Source organism: Gekko japonicus, unplaced genomic scaffold (genome assembly GCF_001447785.1).
Source record: "Gekko japonicus isolate JY-2015 unplaced genomic scaffold, Gekko_japonicus_V1.1 scaffold219, whole genome shotgun sequence".
NCBI classification, from domain to species: Eukaryota; Metazoa; Chordata; class Lepidosauria; order Squamata; family Gekkonidae; genus Gekko; species Gekko japonicus.
Genome location: NW_015165241.1, coordinates 7,066 through 25,881, shown reverse-complemented (window position 1 = coordinate 25,881; position 18,816 = coordinate 7,066). Strand labels below are relative to the sequence as shown.

General features: G+C 48.3%; 1 protein-coding gene across 1 annotated transcript in view; it reads left to right on the top strand.

Moving 5' to 3' along the window:
• Positions 1-17,589, top strand: part of SLC11A1 (solute carrier family 11 (proton-coupled divalent metal ion transporter), member 1) — a 48,028-nt gene extending 30,439 nt beyond the window's left edge. Inside the window, exons 9-15 of the mRNA XM_015410030.1 lie at positions 3,942-4,100; positions 6,323-6,409; positions 7,252-7,371; positions 11,861-12,010; positions 12,647-12,720; positions 15,981-16,134; positions 16,767-17,589. Of these exons, the coding sequence (XP_015265516.1) occupies positions 3,942-4,100; positions 6,323-6,409; positions 7,252-7,371; positions 11,861-12,010; positions 12,647-12,720; positions 15,981-16,134; positions 16,767-16,847 (825 nt within the window). The 3' untranslated portion in view covers positions 16,848-17,589. The remainder of the gene's footprint in view (positions 1-3,941; positions 4,101-6,322; positions 6,410-7,251; positions 7,372-11,860; positions 12,011-12,646; positions 12,721-15,980; positions 16,135-16,766) is intronic.
• The last annotated feature ends 1,227 nt before the right edge of the window (positions 17,590-18,816 follow it).

Below are 18,816 nucleotides of genomic sequence, written 5' to 3'. Positions count from 1 at the left end.
AGCATACTCATGAGGTGACTGCTGTATGGAAGATGGTTAGGTAAACTATAGGGATGGACAAGAACCAGTTCAGACTCGAAAGTCCAGACTGAACTTTGCTGGTTTGAGGTTCACAAGCCGCAGCTCGGGAATCACATACTCGGCATGTACCTCTTTTCGCGGTGGTTCAGAAGCACTCAGAGAAGAAATCCTTCCCTCAAACTTTCCTGCAAAAAAGCTAGTGGGGGTTGTCTTCTGCAGCCCTGGAAATGCCAATACGGACCTTCCCAAGCTTGACAGGCAGTGCCGTGTGCCAATAAGAGACGTCCGCCTCCACTCCTCGCGACGGGAGGGAGGGAGGATGTATATAAGCGATGGAGCTGTGCATGTTGTCTTTGTTCGATTCAGGTCTTTGGGAGTTCTTGGTGTCCTTGCATTTGCAAAATTGCATTCCTGGTGGGCCCAGGGGTGTGTGTGTGGATCTCCTGGCTATGATACACACTGCCACATGAGATTCCTCATCAAAATTAGTCAGGAGCCAAGGGGAATTGCCTGCCCTGGGTTTCCGTGCTGCAATTCCTCCCCCCACCCTTTGTTTCTCTGCTGCGAAGGGAGGGCAAACATGCTTTTTAGGGCTTGTTCTAGATTGACTGGATAGAATGACTGGCCTACTTTTCATCCCTCCCCCTTGAATTGGCTGTGCCTGGATTGCTTCAAAGTGACTTTCCCTCACTCTTCTCCAACTCAAACCCCCCCACTTTTCCCTAGGTTTTCTACCTAAATTGTCCCACAGTCATAGCCTTGGGGCTGCCTCCTTCCTCTGCATCTCTAGCACCTACCCCACCCGACCAATTTATGGGGTTCTGATGCCTGGGGTTCCCTATCTGCTCTGATCTAAAATACCCCCCCTCCCTTTCCTATGGTCTCTGCCTGAATTGTTCCAGAGTTGCTGGATGGGGTTTCCTTTCTGCCCTTCCCCAGTGGACACCACCTGCTTTTTGGTTTTTCTGCCTGAATTGTTCCAGAGTTCCTAATCGGGTTTCCTTTCTGCTCTTCCTCAATGAACCCCACTTGCTTCCTGGGGTCTCTGCCTTAATTTTTCCAGAGTTGCTGGATGGGGTTTCCTTTTCCCCCTTCCCAATGAACCCCACCTGCTTCCTGGGGTCTCTGCCTGAATATATCCAGAGTTGCTGGATGGGTTTCCCTATCTGGTCTTCTGCAAAATACCCCCCTTTTTCCTATGGTCTCTGCCTGAATTATCACCTGTGGCCTGGGGTCATTTCCTGCCATAAAGTAAGGAACCCAGGGGGCAGGCACATGCAACAAGCCCTACCCCCTGCTCCCAGCAGCCCACAGTCAGGCAACAAGGAGCAACAAGCAGCCAGGTAAGCTGCAGAACCCTCCCCAGCCCGCCTTCCCCAGTCCACGCCGAGGAGCAGGGCCCAGGGAATGCCTTTGGAGCACCCCACCCTTCTTTCCCCGGCTCACGCCAAGGTGCAGGGCCCAGAGAAGGCCTCCAGAGCACCCTAAAGAGCCCCTCTGGAGTGCCTACAGAGCCCCACACACCTTTGCCAACCATCCTGCCTCGGTGGGCGGCCTGGGAAAGGCCTACAGAACCCCCTGCTTGTTTTTCCCGGCCCACCCGCCTCAGCAGATGGCCCAGGAAAGGCCTACAGAGCCCCCCACCTCCTTTCCCATCCCACCCACCTTGGTGGATGGCCTGGGAAATGCCTACAGAGCCCCCTGCCACCTTTCCTGGCCTGCCCACCTCGGCGGATGGCCCAGGAAAGGCCCACACAGCCCCCCGCCTTTCCCAGCACCTGGCTGGTGTGGGGTGGCAGCTGTGGTGGGGGCTTGATCGGGGTTGGTGGGCCACGGGGGCTGGTGGGGCCTTGATGGGGGGTGAGTGAGCCACGGGGGGTGGCAGAATAGGCTTCCCGGGTCCCCCCTGGGGGCGGGGAAACCCCCACCCCAGAGGCCCGTTCCCCGCTGCCGCCGGATCAGGCCCCCCCACCTCGACATGCGCGTCACCCAGAAGTGACCACCTCACACCGTGGTGCCAGCCTGTCCTGCCTCCTCGGCGCCCTCGTCGGTCCCAGGCCCCTCGGCTCCCAGGGCCCCCGAGACCGAACCCATCGCTACCCCGGAGCCCCGACGCTCGACGCGCCCCAAGAAGCCACCCGCCTACTTGAAGGACTTCGTCTGTGGGTGCCTTCTGAACCAAGGGGGGAGGGGTGTAATGTATTCAGCCTGACATGCCCGGACTTGCCCGGGCTGGCCAGGCACAACTCTTCAATAGCTTCATGTCCAAAGACAATGGGTCCGTAGGATCCTAGCCGGCCCCAATCAGAGGGCCAGCTTCTCAGCCGGGAGACCAATGGTCGCCCGGTTACTGTAAATAGCCTATCGGGAGTAGGGGGTGTGTTTAGGTGTACTTGGTGGCGGGTTTTCTGAACATATATAACCAGCCTGCGAGCTGGTCCCTTCGTCTTTGTCCTGAACTAAATAAAGGTATGCTTAGCTGAAATCACTCTCCGTCTGCATACCTTTCAGACACACTTCCGGTGATGTCAGGGGGTGTGGCATATGCAAATAAGCTATGCTAATGAGTTATGCTAATGAGCTCCTACACCGCTTTTTCTATGAAATGACCCCTGCCTGTGGCTATCTAGTCACAGATGGCATCCCTGACATGCATTAGGCCACTAAGGGGGGCTAAAGTTGGGACCATTTTTTGCATGGCACACAAGCTGCACCTGGTGGTGAGGGATGCCCTGGGGGTGGGGAACCTTGGCTGGTCAGGGTGGGATGAAGCCACCATCAAGATCAAGTCCCTGCTGGAGAACTGCCGGTGCTTGGCTGGCCACTTTTTGCACAGAATCAGTTCTTCGTGGCTTCTGAGAGAGAAGCAGGGGGAGGGAGAGGAGCCAGAACACATCCTCGTCCGGGACGTGGGCACCCTACCTGTGCCATGACTGCGTGTTTGGCAGAGCAGAAGATCATGGGGCAGGACGTCATCTTCTCCGTGTCCATCCAGCAGGGGGAGGGGAGCTTAGCATCCGCTCTAAGGACTGGCTGACCCTCTCCCAGATGGAGGGGGTCCTCAGACTATTTCAGGACACCACCAATGTGCTCTGTGCCCACCTATCTAGTCACAGATGGCATCCCTGACATGCATTAGGCCACTAAGGGGGGCTAAAGTTGGGACCATTTTTTGCATGGCACACAAGCTGCACCTGGTGGTGAGGGATGCCCTGGGGGTGGGGAACCTTGGCTGGTCAGGGTGGGATGAAGCCACCATCAAGATCAAGTCCCTGCTGGAGAACTGCCGGTGCTTGGCTGGCCACTTTTTGCACAGAATCAGTTCTTCGTGGCTTCTGAGAGAGAAGCAGGGGGAGGGAGAGGAGCCAGAACACATCCTCGTCCGGGACGTGGGCACCCTACCTGTGCCATGACTGCGTGTTTGGCAGAGCAGAAGATCATGGTGCAGGACGTCATCTTCTCCGTGTCCATCCAGCAGGGGGAGGGGAGCTTAGCATCCGCTCTAAGGACTGGCTGACCCTCTCCCAGATGGAGGGGGTCCTCAGACTATTTCAGGACACCACCAATGTGCTCTGTGCCCACACCCGGGGGGGGGGGGGGAACCCGGGGGGCCCGGACATCCATTCAGTTTTCTAATATACTATTCTGAAAAAGAAATAGACTGAAATAGAGGATTTATAGTCCTTCTTGTTGAGAATACATACGTGAGGACTGAATGAGTTAGCATATGTAATGGGATAAAAATCCAATGTCCAGGAAATTTCAATCCAATTTCTGGGAAATTACTGAATTACAAGTTATTACAACACTCGGAACAAAAACCTCCCCATGATCCAACTCCTCAGCTGCTGCATTTGGGGGCTTAGCGAATATCCTGCGTGACTAGTGGAGCTGTGAAACATTCTCTCCTTTCCCCACAGACCCGAGAAATCGATCGCACTGATGGGCGAGCAGTGAAAGAGGCCAACAAGTACTTCCTGATCGAGTCCACCGTTGCACTCTTTATCTCTTTTCTCATTAACCTCTTTGTCATGTCTGTGTTCGGAGAAGCCTTCTACCATCAAACCAACCAGCAAGTGGTGAGTACTATGCTTAAACCCCATTGTTCACTCACTTGACATCCGCTGGGGCTGCTCATGGTTCCTTATCAACTATGGGAGTGTTCTTTTTCTGCCTACTCTCTTTTTCCTTCAATGTGGGTATGGAGGATGCCTTAGAAGGAAGAAAGAAGAAGAGTTAGATTTATACCCCACCCTTCACTCAGTCTCTTTCTTTCTTTCTTTCTTTCTTTCTTTCTTTCTTTCTTTCTTTCTTTCTTTCTTTCTTTCTTTCTTTCTTTCTTTCTTTCTTTCTTTCTTTCTTTCTTGATCTGTGCATTCCCCCCTCATAGCTAGCAATTCAAAACAGTCCAGTGGCAGCTTTAAGACCAAGTTTTATTCAGGTACAAGTTCTCCCTCCCCTGTGAGGGCAGATCTGTGTGTCCCCCCCCCCAATAGCTAGTAATCCAAAACAGTCCAGTGGCACCTTTAAGACCAAGTTTTTTTCAGGTACAAGCTCTCCCTCCTCTGTGAGGGTAGATCTGCATGTCCCCCCCCCCAAATAGCTAGCAATCCAATTGCTTACAATCTCCTTTCACTTCCTCTCCCCCCAACAGACACCCTGTGAGGTAGGTGGGGCTGAGGCAGCTCTTTTGAGAACAGCTCTTGAGAGAACAGCTCTGAGAGAACTGTGACTGACCCAAGGTGCATCTGGCTGCCTGTGCAGGAGTAGGGAATCAAACCCAGTTCTCCACTTCACTGCTCTTTACCATTACACCAAAATTTCCTGAGTGTGGCCAATCAGGGAGTGAAATGGCCTTTCCTCTCTGCTTATCCTAATCCAGTAAACATCTGTGAGCAGGGCTGACCTTGATACTGAAAGTACTGTGTGCAGGGATGGAAGTCAGTGGAACAGGGATGGAATAGGGCACTAAAAGGGAAATGAAGAGCAGAACTTCTTTTCTTTGGCTAGATGTAAACAGTCTTGGCAGGTGAAACTTTTCATATGCCTGCAGTACAAAGACATAACAAGGAGGGCTTCCTTCCCATGATTATTAAAAAACTCATATTCCATTGTATGGAGTCGTTCAAGGGAAGCTTCTCCCGTCACAAGAGCCTGCCCAGCCAGTACCTTTTGCAAGTGTCTATGAATCATTATGGTACCATCAGGCAGAGTTCCAGGACTCATTGCTCTCTCACAGGATCAGTGCCCCTCCCCAGGCCACCTGTAACTTTGCATTTATTTAGTAATCTTATTTAGGAAATTTTAATGCTGCCTCTTCAGAGTCCTGCTTGAGCAATTTACAGTTAAATTCATAAAATCAGTTGAAATACACATTATGGGCCAAGGTGAGTTCTCATAAAACCATCAAGTCCAAAGTCTAAAAGTATCGGAGCACCAGTGTTTGGATGTAGCTGGGCAAAACTTAGGATCATGCTAAAATTGATGAACATCTTTTATTTTAAGGGACATGCTGCATTTCTTCACAGAATAGGCCAGAATTCTTCGTTTGAATTTTGGATTTAGTAATCCTAGTTGCAGGCCAGCTGGGTTATATTAACCAGATTAATAGATGCCCTAGTGGAAGGGCTACAAACCAATAAGTGTTTCCTTCTTCTTCTTCTTTTTAAATTAAGTTTTATTGACTAAATCCAGAGAGAAAACAAAACAAAAGGTAACAGGTTAACTGTGCTAATTTTACAAACAAGCCCCAAAACCTCGAGAGGCATTACATGAACATCGGGGGGGGGGGGAGTCATGAAGTCATAGTGAAAGTGTAACACAATTGTCATTATCATAAATTATAAACTGATGAATATTTCACGATATTTCGATGGTATAAATTTCGATTGGTTTGAATAATTACTGTCTGCTCTAGGAAAATGCATAGATCCAGGAAGGACAATGAAGCAGTTAGCTGTTTAAGGAGTGTTTAAATGTATCCCGAGTTCTCCCTCCCAGCAGGTCTCTCTCCATAGAATGTGCACGAGTAGGGAGAAACGGCGTGGTATAATTACCAAGAAAATGAGTCCCAATCCAAATCCCTCCTTTGCCATCAACTCAAAAGCAAGTTTCCTTCTCAGCCAGCCCCCTTTCCCCCATCTGCAATATACAGGTCTACTTTATGGGTTTGCTCTAAGAGGAAGAGAATGTAAAGTGCTTTGAACACTGAAAACTCTATATCAATGTAATATTGTTAATATTATTTCGCTCAGAGTTTCTGCCACTGACAGATAATACTTTTTTTGCCCTTGTATTCCAGCACGATGTATGCGCAAACCACTCCAGTCCCTATGTGAATACCTTTCCCATGAATAACCAAACAGTCTCTGTGGACCTATTCCAAGGGGTAAGTTTCTTGCAGAAAGACGCCTGCTCCCCCCCCCCAAGCCGAGACTGTGCATGATCACATGCTTGCACGTCACTCCTCCCTCCCTCCCTGTGTGGACTGCTCTCCAGGCAAGCTGTCACTCATTCTGGTCTTGCCACTTTCCTGCTTGCATTGCAGCACACAGAAATGCTGCACTGGATGCAGTCAAGACAGACATTTGGGCTGCAGTGACACATGCAAGTGGAGTGGAGGGGAAGCGAGGCTATAGGAATTTGACACGCAGTTGCGAGATCACACACCTCCCTTTGAAGCTGCAGGCTTAGCCTGTCACTGTGTGATCAGATGCAACTGCAGGTGAGGCAGGTGGGGGATGTCGGGGGGGGGGACTCTGGTTTTTGGGCAAAACTCTATGGTTTGAGCGTGATTTTACCATAGAATTTTGCCCAAAAACCAGAGCATCACCCCCCCAACTTCCGGTGATGTTGGCATGTCGGGGGCAACGCTTCCAGCACCGAGAAAATCCCCTGCACCCCCGCTAGCGTCTCCAACAGACCTGGCAACCCTAATTTACTGCAATAGGATTTTGCAAAACGACAGTAACTGACTGCAGGCCACTAATACAACAGAGAGACCTTCGGAGCAAAAGCACTAACACACAGCAGAAAGAGAAACAATGAGAGGTAGGCTGATGTAAATTGCCCAGAGCCCTATGTATTCAGGGATTGGGCGATCCAGAAATTTAAATTATAAATAAATAAAATAAATAAACTGCAAGAGAAAACATTCAATAAACACTAAATACTACAGAATACACCACGGATGCCCCTTAACCATTTCTGTCTCTCTATCTTTCTTCCCAGGGAGTTATTCTGGGATGCTACTTTGGGTCCATTGCTCTCTACATTTGGGCCATCGGGATCCTTGCAGCTGGTCAAAGTTCTACCATGACGGGGACTTATGCAGGGCAGTTTGTTATGGAGGTAAGAAACTACCTGGAGTAGATCTACCTGAGGGGCATTTCTTTCTCCCTCTGATCTCCCTATTTCTCTTGGCAAGTTTGAAGACACAGTGGCGCTGTATGGTGCTCAAAAAGAGATTTAATTTCATAACTGTTACGCCCAACCTCATGCTGTTTCTTAAAAGTTAAATTTATCATTTCTCAGACATTTTAGTTTTGGTGAATCTAGTACATAGGTAAAGCAAGGCATCTAGTTATCTTGTTGTGTAGTGGGTTGGACGTATCGAACGATGAGGAAACATAGTGATATTCAGCTCATGTTTACTAGCACACAAGAAGAAGAATTTTATTGTTACGGCACCTAGCCAGCAATATATTACTAGCACACAACATAACATAACATTACCGGCCCGAGGCCCAACTATATACAGTCTCTGTGGACTGCCCACAGATTCCATTGGTGGGTTTAAACTTCCCGCCAAGGTTCCCATTGGTGACCGCTAGAGGTCTCAGGATCCTAGTCCCTATTGTTCCCAAGGATCCAAGCTCCTGTGAATACGCTATCACCTAGTGGCGGTCAGTGGACCTAACACTTGTTTTTCAGCAAAACTCCTTTTGGGCATCAGCCTGGGAAAGGGATACATTGTACAGGAATATGGGTGTGTTATAAAATTTGGATTACTGAAACTCTTAAGCCCTTTAAACAAAAAAAAAAGTATATACACTTTAAACTTTCAGGGGAAAATATAAAGGAATTATCTGCAGCAGCCTAAGTAGTTTAGATTAGCCTTGCTCTTGTTAGAGCTCAGAAGGTAAGTGGGGTTCATCAACGAAAACCATGGCTGCTATGCCCAGGAAAGCAACGGCAAACCACTGCTTTTCCCAGTCCCAGGAAGAAAAAAGAAGAAAAAGCCAAGAGCAAAAAACAAGTCCAAGTAAAGACAATAGATAGAAAAAGAAGGGTAAATGGACTTTAAACTACTGTCTCTCACTCCTCCCTCCTCCTCCAGATTTCCTTCTGTGAAATTATTTATTACAACCAGATAGGGAGGGGAGACCTTTGATCCTTTAGTTACAACTTACAGGCAGATTCTCTTTCCTCTCTTATCTTTAAGTGTTCCATAGCACACAGCTAAAACCCAAGGAAGGCTGCTGTACCCACCAGGCAAACAAGGCTACTTTCGGGTCTCTCTGCTCCTGGACTAACTGAGAGGAGTGACCCCAAAATGCATCCCACTGATTTCAGAGACCCCCCCCCCCAGGAGCCTCCTTGGGTCTAGAATCCTCTAGACCCCTCCCCAAAGGTGGGCCAGTTTGGTATGTCTCTGGAGCTTCCTTTAGTTACAACTTACAGGCAGATTCTCTTTCCTCTCTTATCTTTAAGTGTTCCATAGCACACAGCTAAAACCCAAGGAAGGCTGCTGTACCCACCAGGCAAACAAGGCTACTTTCGGGTCTCTCTGCTCCTGGACTAACTGAGAGGAGTGACCCCAAAATGCATCCCACTGATTTCAGAGCCCCCCCCCCCAGGAGCCTCCTTGGGTCTAGAATCCTCTAGACCCCTCCCCAAAGGTGGGCCAGTTTGGTATGTCTCTGGAGCTTTTCCGAGACACTACCGACCACGCTGCTGCATAAACAGGAAGTCCCCAACACCCAGCTGTATCTGTTAATGGATGGCCATCCATCTTCTGTCCCTGAAAAACTGGCTGAGTCATTGGACACTGTGGCTGGTTGGTTGCAGCAGAGTCGGTTGAAGTTAAATCCATTGAAGATGGAGGTCCTGTATCTGAGTCGGGGGGGGGGGGAAGATGTGGGCACCAGACTCCCCACAGTGGAAGGGGTGCCTTTGGTGCTGGCCCAGACAGTGAGGAGCCTGGGAGTAACACTGGATGCCCCTCTCTCTATGGAGGCCCATGTTGCCGCAGTCGCCAGACCTGCATTTTTCCATGTTAGGCAGATTAGATCACTAAAGCCCTACCTCTTCCCCCAGGACTTAGCTACAGTGACCCATGCAATGGTCACTTCCAGGCTTGACTACTGCAACACACTCTATGCAGGCTTGCCCTTGAGGCTGACTCAGAAATTGCAAATGGTGCAAAACGCGGCGGCACACTTGCTGACGTCGACACCTGTGTGGGCTCACATTTGGCTTGTGCTCCGCCAACTGCATTGATTGCCAGTTGAGTACTGGATTCACTACATGGTGTTGGTAATGACCTTCGAAGCCTTACATGGCCTGGGACCAACATATCAAAGGACCGCCTCTTCCTGTATATGCCCCAGAGAGTGCTCTGCTCTAAAGATCAACACCTCCTGGTGGTCCCCGGCTCAAGGGACGCCCGTCTTACCTCGGCCAGGGCTTTCTATGCCCTGACCCCAGCCCGGTGGAACACGCTCCCTACTGAGATCAGGGCCCTGCGGGATCTCCTTCCATTCTGCAGGGACTGCCAGATGGAGCTGTTCCGCCAGGCCTTTGGCTGTGGCAGTGGGCGCCCACACGTGGCCTCCCCGAAGTTGCTGTCATCTACCCACTGATAGCTGGCCACTATTCCATCTATATCAACGGGCCGGAACCCCTTTATAGCCTGCTGAATCTTCGTTTTAGTTGTAACCACCAATTTTTAATTTCTTATATTGTTCTGTGTTTTAAATTTTAAATCCTGATTGTATTTATTACAAATGATGTTACCCCCCCTCCGAGCACGTTTGCAGGATATAAATACAAATAATAAATACATAAATAGATAATTGTGTGTGCAAGACACACTTTCTACTATTGTACTGTTGACATCCAGTAGCCAGCTGCCCTAAATGCATGTCCACACTGCTCATGATGAATAATCTGACCCACCTTATGGCTATCTTACAAAAAGAGCCCTGAATATCAACGGGCCGAAAGCCCTTTATAGCCTGCTGAATCTTAGTTTTAGTTGTAACCACCAATTTTTAATTTCTTATATTGTTCTGTGTTTTAAATTTTAAATTCTGATTGTATTTATTACAAATGATGTTACCCCCCCTCCGAGCCCGTTTGCAGGATATAAATACAAATAATAAATACATAAATAGATAATTGTGTGTGCAAGACACACTTTCTACTATTGTACTGTTGACATCCATTAGCCAGCTGCCCTAACTGTATGTCCACACTTGCTACATGTGAAGTCTTCATATGCCGTCTTCCCCCCCAGAAACCCACTTTTCCTGCTCATGATGAATAATCTGACCCACCTTATGGCAATTCAATTTTTCTCCTTTCTCTTTTGGACATCACATAGGGAGGCCAAGCTAGCGATCACCAGGGCCGGAGCATTTTCAGTGGCGGCCCCTACCTGGTGGAACGAGCTCCCGGAGGAGATCAGGGCCCTGCGGGACCTTTTGCAGTTCCGCAGGGCCTGTAAGACGGAGCTCTTCCGCCAGGCATTTAATTAGGGGTTGCCACTGCCGCTGCTACAGGCTCTTACGGCAGGCCGTTACAGCAGGCCTGGCCCATGGCTTTAACATCAAACTGATTATGAGCAGAGACATCACGGAACATCTGGACAGTTGAAATTTACTCCTGTAATGTACCATCTAGATTAATTTAATCAGCCACCAGCACTTTGTATTTATAATGTTTTATTGTTTGGTCTAATATTGTGTATTTTAATGTATTTATATTTTTATGGAAGCCGTCCTAAGCCCGCTTGTGGGGAGGGCGGGGTATAAGTTTAATAAATAATAATAATAATAATAGTGGTGGCATCCTGGGCATAATGATCCAATAATGAAAGTGGGGGCATGCATTCCGTCCTTCAAACTTACTTTCAGAATCTCCCTAAAAGGATTATGGCTAACACTACATTGGAACTCCATTGCTTTAAAAAAACCGAAATCCTTGCTAGTACTAGAAATTAATTCAAGGCATATAGGGAGTGAAGTTCTCTTCTTCTCCGGTGTGTCCGTGGAGGAGAGGCAGTTGGGCTGGAGTGCCTGCTGTCTTCCACTTTAGGAAAGAGAGCTGGGGGATTCTACAGGCCAGGGGTCACTGCAAATGGCCCCATCATAATACTATTGACAGCTGGAAGAACCAGAACTGGAGTTTAAGGGAGAGGGGAATTACTTTAACCTGCCCTTGCTCATGGCTCTATTGCCAAATCTTCATACGGTAGACCTGTTCCTGATTCCGCTGACTGGTTCACTCATGCCAGTCATGCAACGGCCGTTTTGCCGAACCCTTTCTCACCCTTCTTTAGTATTTCTACAAGATTTCACCTTTTGGCAGAGACTTAACTGACCACCAGATGGCAGCCTCTTGCAAGATATCTGTGGTCCATAATGATGGAATGTAGTTGTAGGTCCTGTTTCTTCTATGGGCTCTTCACAAAACGTGAAGGGGGGGGGAATGGGAGGCATAGGGTTTTTCAAATGGGAGGAGAATATCTTGGTAGATAATGGCAATATACGCTTCCATAGGTGAGGCACTTGACCTCTGTGAATCTAATAACAGCTTTTTTTTAATCCACTCTCAGGGCTTCTTGAAACTACGCTGGTCCCGTTTTGCTCGGGTGGTCTTCACTCGCTCCTGTGCCATCATCCCCACTGTTTTTGTCGCTGCTTTCAAGGGTGTAGAAAAACTGACGGGCCTGAATGACTTTCTCAACGCACTGCAGAGCATCCTTGTAAGGTTCCTGCCTCCATCCCCATACAGGAGCTTCTCTCTGTTTCCAGGATACACATGAGCCTCAGGTGCTCTCCCCACCCCGTACAGTCTCCTTTCCGACGCTCAGCTCTAAACAGGCTGGGCCTGCCTTTTTCTCCTGCTGGTTAAGGAGACTGGTGGGACTGATTCTCCCAGAGGAAATGAAATCTGAACATTCCTTGCTTCTTTTTCACTTGCAGCTATTTAAATGTTTGCAGACTGAAACTCCCTGAATCAACAAAACTCATTAGCCAGTTTGGAGGTCAGGGATTGCAGAAGGACTATTCTAATACTGGCCAGCTAGAGAAGCCTCTGTAGGTGCAGAGAAATTGTGGGATGGGCAAGAGGCAAGTGGGGTCCTCAGGTACAAATCTGCTGGTTTACACATTACAAAATACACACATTGGGTCTATGGGCCCAACCCTGTCTGACACCGGATATGGACCCCAGACCCAACCTTTGTACTCTGTAATATGTGGATCAGCATGCACAAATATCAAAGAACTGAGAATTCCCTAGTAGCCAGCGATTTCTTAGTATTTCAGAAGTTTCTGAGGCAGAAGGGAAACGAGATTCTTTAAAATACACTCAACCCATTTTACTCCCTTATTTCCAGCTACCATTTGCGGTCATACCTGTTCTCACATTCACCAGCATGCAGCCTCTCATGCAGGACTTCACCAATGGCATGTAAGTAGCTCAACATGGAGATGCCATGAAGTACAGCATGATTTCCAAAGATGTGTACAAAGAATGCAGCAGTTAATAATTTGAAAGCTTCTTGGTACAAGTAATACATATTACTGCATGTACTTCAGTAGTATTGAGCCTGCAACCGAGCCATTTCCCTCCTCTGATCCTCCTATCCAGGAAACTCTCTACCTCATCCTATCCATCTTTGCTTACTCCAAATATATATCCAAACTAGCAGTAAAGCCCGTTGTGAAAGCAATACAACGAGATCTAGAAAGAGGCTCTGGGGCAGTGCTCTGGCTTTGGGCAAACAGTGTCAGTTTGCTGTGGTGACCTCAGCAGGTTATAATGACAGAGTCCACTGTTTTCACCAGAGGAACTGATCTCTGCTACCTGAAGAGCAGTTGTAATTGTGAGTGATCTGTAGCCCTCACCTGGAGATTGGCAGCAATTGTTACCCAGGACAAAATGGCTGGTTTGGAGGGTGTAGTCTATGGCATTCTACCTGTCTGAGGTCCCACCCCTCTGCAAACCCCACCCTCTCCAGGCTCCACCCCTCAAATCCCCAGGAATTTGTCAGCATGTAGTTGGCAACCCCATCTCCTTCCCAGCTAGCCACCAACCTACCATTATCTGCCCCTTTGACTTCAGCTGACTTCTGCCCTCCCTTCTGCAGAGCAGTTGTAATTCTGAGTGCTCTCCAGCCCTCACCTGGAGATTGGCAACAATGGTTCCCTATGTGGGACTGACTGGTTTGGAGGGTGGAGTCTATGGCAGTGTACCTGTCTGAGGTCCCACCCCTCCTCAAACCTCACCCTCTTCAGGCTCCATCCCTCAAATCTCCAGGAATTTCCCATCTGGAGTTGGCAACCCTATCAGGATTGGCCCCAATGTGTTTTCTCCCAAAGGCCAAAGTAGGTGACAGGACCAAGCTTAGTTGCCTACCAACAGGCACTGAGGGGAATGTAGGGTTGCCAGCTCTAAGGAGGGAAATACCTGGAGGTTTGGGGGGTGGATTCTGTAGAGGGCAGCATTGGGCGGGGGGGGGGCGGAAGGACTCAGCAGGTGTAATGTCATAGGGTCTACCCTCCAAAGCAGCTATTTTCTCCAGGGGAACTGATCTCTGTCATCTGGAGATCAATTGTAACAGTGGGAGATCTCCAGGTCCCACCTGGAGTTTGGCAACCCTTGGGGAAAGTCAGCTGCACAGCAGGGGGTTGAAGAGAATGGTTTGATGGCTGCTGGGCCAAGATTGGCATCAATAGTTCCCCAGGACCCCATCGTAAATGCACCAAACAATTCCTAAAGATTTTCCAAAACACTACTCTGTCGATAAATTGCAACAATTTGAATTAGCACCAAAGCTTTAAGATCTCTCCAGCTGTCACCTGGAGACTGGCAACAGCTTGTCTGGAGTGTGGGCAGTATGGCATTGTATCTGTCTGAGATCCCCCTCTTCCTCCTCCTCCTCAGACCCCACCCTCAGCAGGCTTCATCCCTAAAATATCCTGGAAGTTTCCAACCTGGAGTTGGCAACCCTATGTCCTTTCCTGACAACCATCACCCAACCTTTATCTGCCTGTCTGTCTTAAGTTTTACAACCCCCCCCCCCACAGCCTCTGCCTAGGGAAAGGGCAGCTGACATCATTCTCCTCTCCCCTATGAGGTATGTTATGCAACTGAAAATTCCAACTGCCTTGCGGGGGGGGTGAGTTTGAGGTGTGGAATGGAGTGAAGTCCAATCAGCTTCCACATGCAAATGACCTTGGAATGCTGGGCGGGACTGCACAAAGCAGCCAGTCAACCCAGCCAGTGTCTTCTGAGTGGCAGTTCTTCCGGCCTAACACTAAAGGGGCCAAATTTAGAATGTTGCGAAATAGAACGTTGCTATTCAATTATTATAAGGGAGAGATATTTTCCAGGTTTCCCCATTGTTCTGGATATGTCCAAATGTTATTAAAAGGAAGTGCTAGTTCTGTTAGAGTAAATAAATGACACATTCTAATTACAATATGTGGAGGGGGAAGAAAATGTGCAGATCGTGACATACTTGGTGGGGAGGGGGGAATAGGTCAACATACCGGTGGAATTATCGTTCTCCGATTACTAGAAGCCCTGTTCAACATTCAAAACCTTTTTGGAATCTTTAATACATACCTTTCCTCGTTTTTTTCCAACCTGTTATATGAGGGCTGGCATCTTTCGTTTTCTTAAAATGGAAGTGTAGCTTCTCAGATAGCTAAATTTTAGATGTCTGCAGCACACAGCCATGCCTGTTGTTTGTACCCATGGCCTCTCCTGACTTCCATACACATTCCCCTGAACACCTCAGTTCTCTCTTGAGTGCATCACAATCTGCCAGTTACTTCCCTGCTTCTGGGTATCATTCTAAATGGCAGAAGCTACTGGAAGCTGAACTTTGCTTCTCCCATTATAACCAAGAGTTAATGCATATAAACCACAGATGTAAACTAGATTTATTGGTAGCACATCTGAGGCTTTCAGTCCAGATCTGTCCCTGTGCCACATAAAACAGGGTGTAGGAGTCCAATTGAGAGTACAAAAGGGGTACACAAGTAGGTTGAAAGGGAGGTTGAAAAGGGAGAGAGCCAGTTTGGTGTAGTGGTTAAGTGCACGGACTCTAATCTGGGAGAACCAGGTTCGATTCCCCACTCCTCCACTTGCACCTGGCTGGGTGACCTTGGGCAAGCCGTAGTTCTGATAAGAGCTGTTCTTGAAAAAAGAGCCATTTCTGTCAAGAGCTCTCTCAGCCCCACCAACCTCACAGGGTGTCTGTTGTGGGGAGGGGAAGGGAAAGGAGTTTGTAAGCCGCTCTGAGACACCTTTCGGTAGTGAAGGGTGGGGTATAAATCCAATCATCTCCTCCTCCTCCTCCTCCTCTTCCTCTTCTTTCTCTTCTTCCTCTTCCTCTTCGGACACCACCATCTGTTTGGTCAACGTCATTTTCCTTCTAACTTAGCCAATACCACCATCTGTTTGGCCAACGTCATTTTCCTTCTAACTTAGCCAAAGGAAGCAAAATGCTTGGGAAGAAGGACTGTAGGCAAGGGATCTATGAGAAGGGATCTCCGAAAAGGTTCCAAAGTCTTCACCCATGTACCCTTTCTGGTCATTAAACTCAAAGTGCCGACGTGTCATGTGACAAATCTGGAGTTTGATAGCTGTTGGATTCTGGGGGGTGCTCTTCCATGTTAGTAGTCATGACCTTTCCCATTTTCTTATTCCTCTCTCCTTAGCATAGGGAAGATTGTGATGATCCTGATCACTGGACTAGTTTGTGCAGTCAACCTTTACTTTGTGGTGACAACTATAATGGACCTGCAAAATATGGCATTCTACATTCTCACGGGATTGGCGCTACTTGCATATATGGTCTTTGTCTTCTACCTGGTATGAAGCCCATCACTGAGTAGGACAACCTCTGTCTCTGATCTTGTTCTCCTGGGCTGGAAACTCATCCCAAGTTAGGTCAATGACTTACTGTTCTGGCTCAGTACAATGATTTTCTTTTTAAAAAACCCCAACACCTTTTCAACATCCACAAAGAAGAGGAGGAAGATGTATCTCCAGTCCCACTGGTATTATTCTTGAGAATAGTGTGAATTTGCCCTGATGAGCACCAAGTCTATCCCCTGAGGATCATTTTCTGCTTATCTTTTATCTACAGATATTCAAAGGTGTAGCTGTATGAGTCCAGGACTAGTACCCACAGTACCACAGCATCTGCCATCATTATGGATAGAGGCACGCCCCATTAAGCCAAAGGAAGTGGGACAGGGGTTGCATCAGTTTAGAAAAGTTTCCCATGCAGAGAAGTGGAGGGGGGGGGACACTGCCCATTATGAGAGTCTGGGAGCTGACATAAGTGTGTGAAGAGACAGGATTAAGGATGAGGTTGTAAGGAAGGGCTGGGAACTGGTGTTGTAAGGAAGGGCTGGGGAAAACTGAAGATTATTTATTTGACATGGTTGTGAAGAACCCTCAATTGTTTATGATTTTCTTTTGTTGTACCTCCACTCCAGATCTGGACATGCCTCATCTCACATGGAGCCTCCTTCCTAGCTCGAGGTTCCCACACTCGATTCAGTTATGGCCTGCAATGATCGCCCATTCACAGAAACTGCTGGATCTCTGTGCCAGAATGGGACGCTGCCACTCTTCTTGACCTGTGTCTAGGCAAAGGAGCAGAAGTGCCGGAACGTTGGTCTCCATTGGCATCAGTAGCTGTAGCTCAGTGGCAGAGCTATGCATAAAGTCTCAAGGACAGTCTCTGGCTACCTTCAGTTAAAGAATCCCCACACTCTGAAGAATTGCAGCCATTCACCAAGATGGTTCTGGACTAGATGGACCATTGTTCTGATTCAGTATAACATGGCTGCTGATGTCTTACCCTACTGAAAAGGGAGAGAAGTCTTCCAGTCACTCATCCATGTTATCTCCAGGGGGGATACAGCATACACAACTTTCTTCAAAAGGGTATTTGGGAATAGAGCATTTGCATTCAGATCATTGTATGCATAGTTCTGTGCTTATGGCTCCTTTACCCCATGCACTACTGGTCTGGTCTGGGGGTTCTCTCTGTTTTTGGAGAGGAGCAGTTCTAGCACACTCTATCGTCACCACTGCCATACTGTTTGATCTCTCATTTCTGGCAGAACAGAGGACATGGCACTCTTTGAAGAAACTAGCTTTGGGCTGGTTTTGCCCAAGGTTGAATTTTCATGCACCCTTTAAGTGTCCTGGAAGCATCTGTATAGCAAGGGGCAGTAAATTAGTTATGAAAGTAGCATTTGCCCTCTAATGTCACATCAAATACATGACTATGTATGACATAAAAGGCATGGCTGTCACCAAAGAAATCAACTATGCTTTAAAATATATATATTTTTGTCTCACGTTCCTTCATTAATCTCAGGGTTCCCCATTTTACTCACAGCAACTGTTAGGTACACAGGCTGCAAGAGTGATGGGCCCAAGGTCACCTAGAATGCTTCCTGGCTGAGTAGGGATTTGATCCTGGTCCTGTGGCCCCTCCATCCATTGACACCGGCCCTCCTGAGTTCACCGTCATCCGTGGGGCCATCATCACTGGCACCCCCGTTCCCGAAGTCGTCGGAATGGGTACTGCCGGTGCTGTCATGGTTGGGGTCATGGTGGGCACTGTCGTAGGTACCATCACTGGCACCGCTGTGGTAGTTGGTGTAGGCACCAACGTGGTTGGTGGGGAAACCCCTTCCCCCCCCGGAGCCGCTCATCTCATTCAGGAGAGAATCGGTCCGATGGGGTAAAGGAGATTCCTAACAATTTCTGTCAGGTTCAACAGCATGCAAATCTCCACACACGTTTCCAGGGAATCGTTATGCTTTATTAGACTACAGGTCCGTTGTCATGGTCTACAGGTATATTGTTAGGAATGACAATGGGGCGGATGCATCACTACATATAACATAATGCTGCAATTGGCGAAGCAAATGAAATCTAAGCGCACACGCGGGAATTCTCCAGGCGGGAGGTTACATAATGAACGGGAGAGTCTCTGTGCTTCATGAGAGCAGAAATATTCACACCAACAGTGGAACGCAAGCCCTCCCTCCTCCTCAAGGTTAGTCAGATAACCCAGTCTGGCCCCGCCAGTTCGCACGGTCTCATGAGCGCCTCCCTATCGCTGTTTACAGCAAGCGAGCAAAGCAAGCGAGCAAGCATGCGCAGTTGCGCCACAGTCAGGAAAGGACAAATACAAGTGAAACATGGCAGCTAGCTGACAGTAGGCTACTGTACCTTTAATGAATTATTTTTGGTCAATGCAGCTTCTTCTGCAGGGGTGAGAAGAGCTGCACCTGTTGAAATTTCCTCCTCCTTAGTCCATACATCTCTTAAAGGTACAGGAGAACATAGATTGCCATCCCCTAGTGTTGCCAGGTTTTATACTAGCTCCTGCACATCAAGCTGACATCAGGAGATGGTAATGCTTATGTCCATTCTGTGAAGAAGTTTACCTGCTGAGAACTACAGGTCAGGAGAAGGCCTTCTGGTCACTTGGACAATCCTACCATTATCCTCTGAAAATAAGCT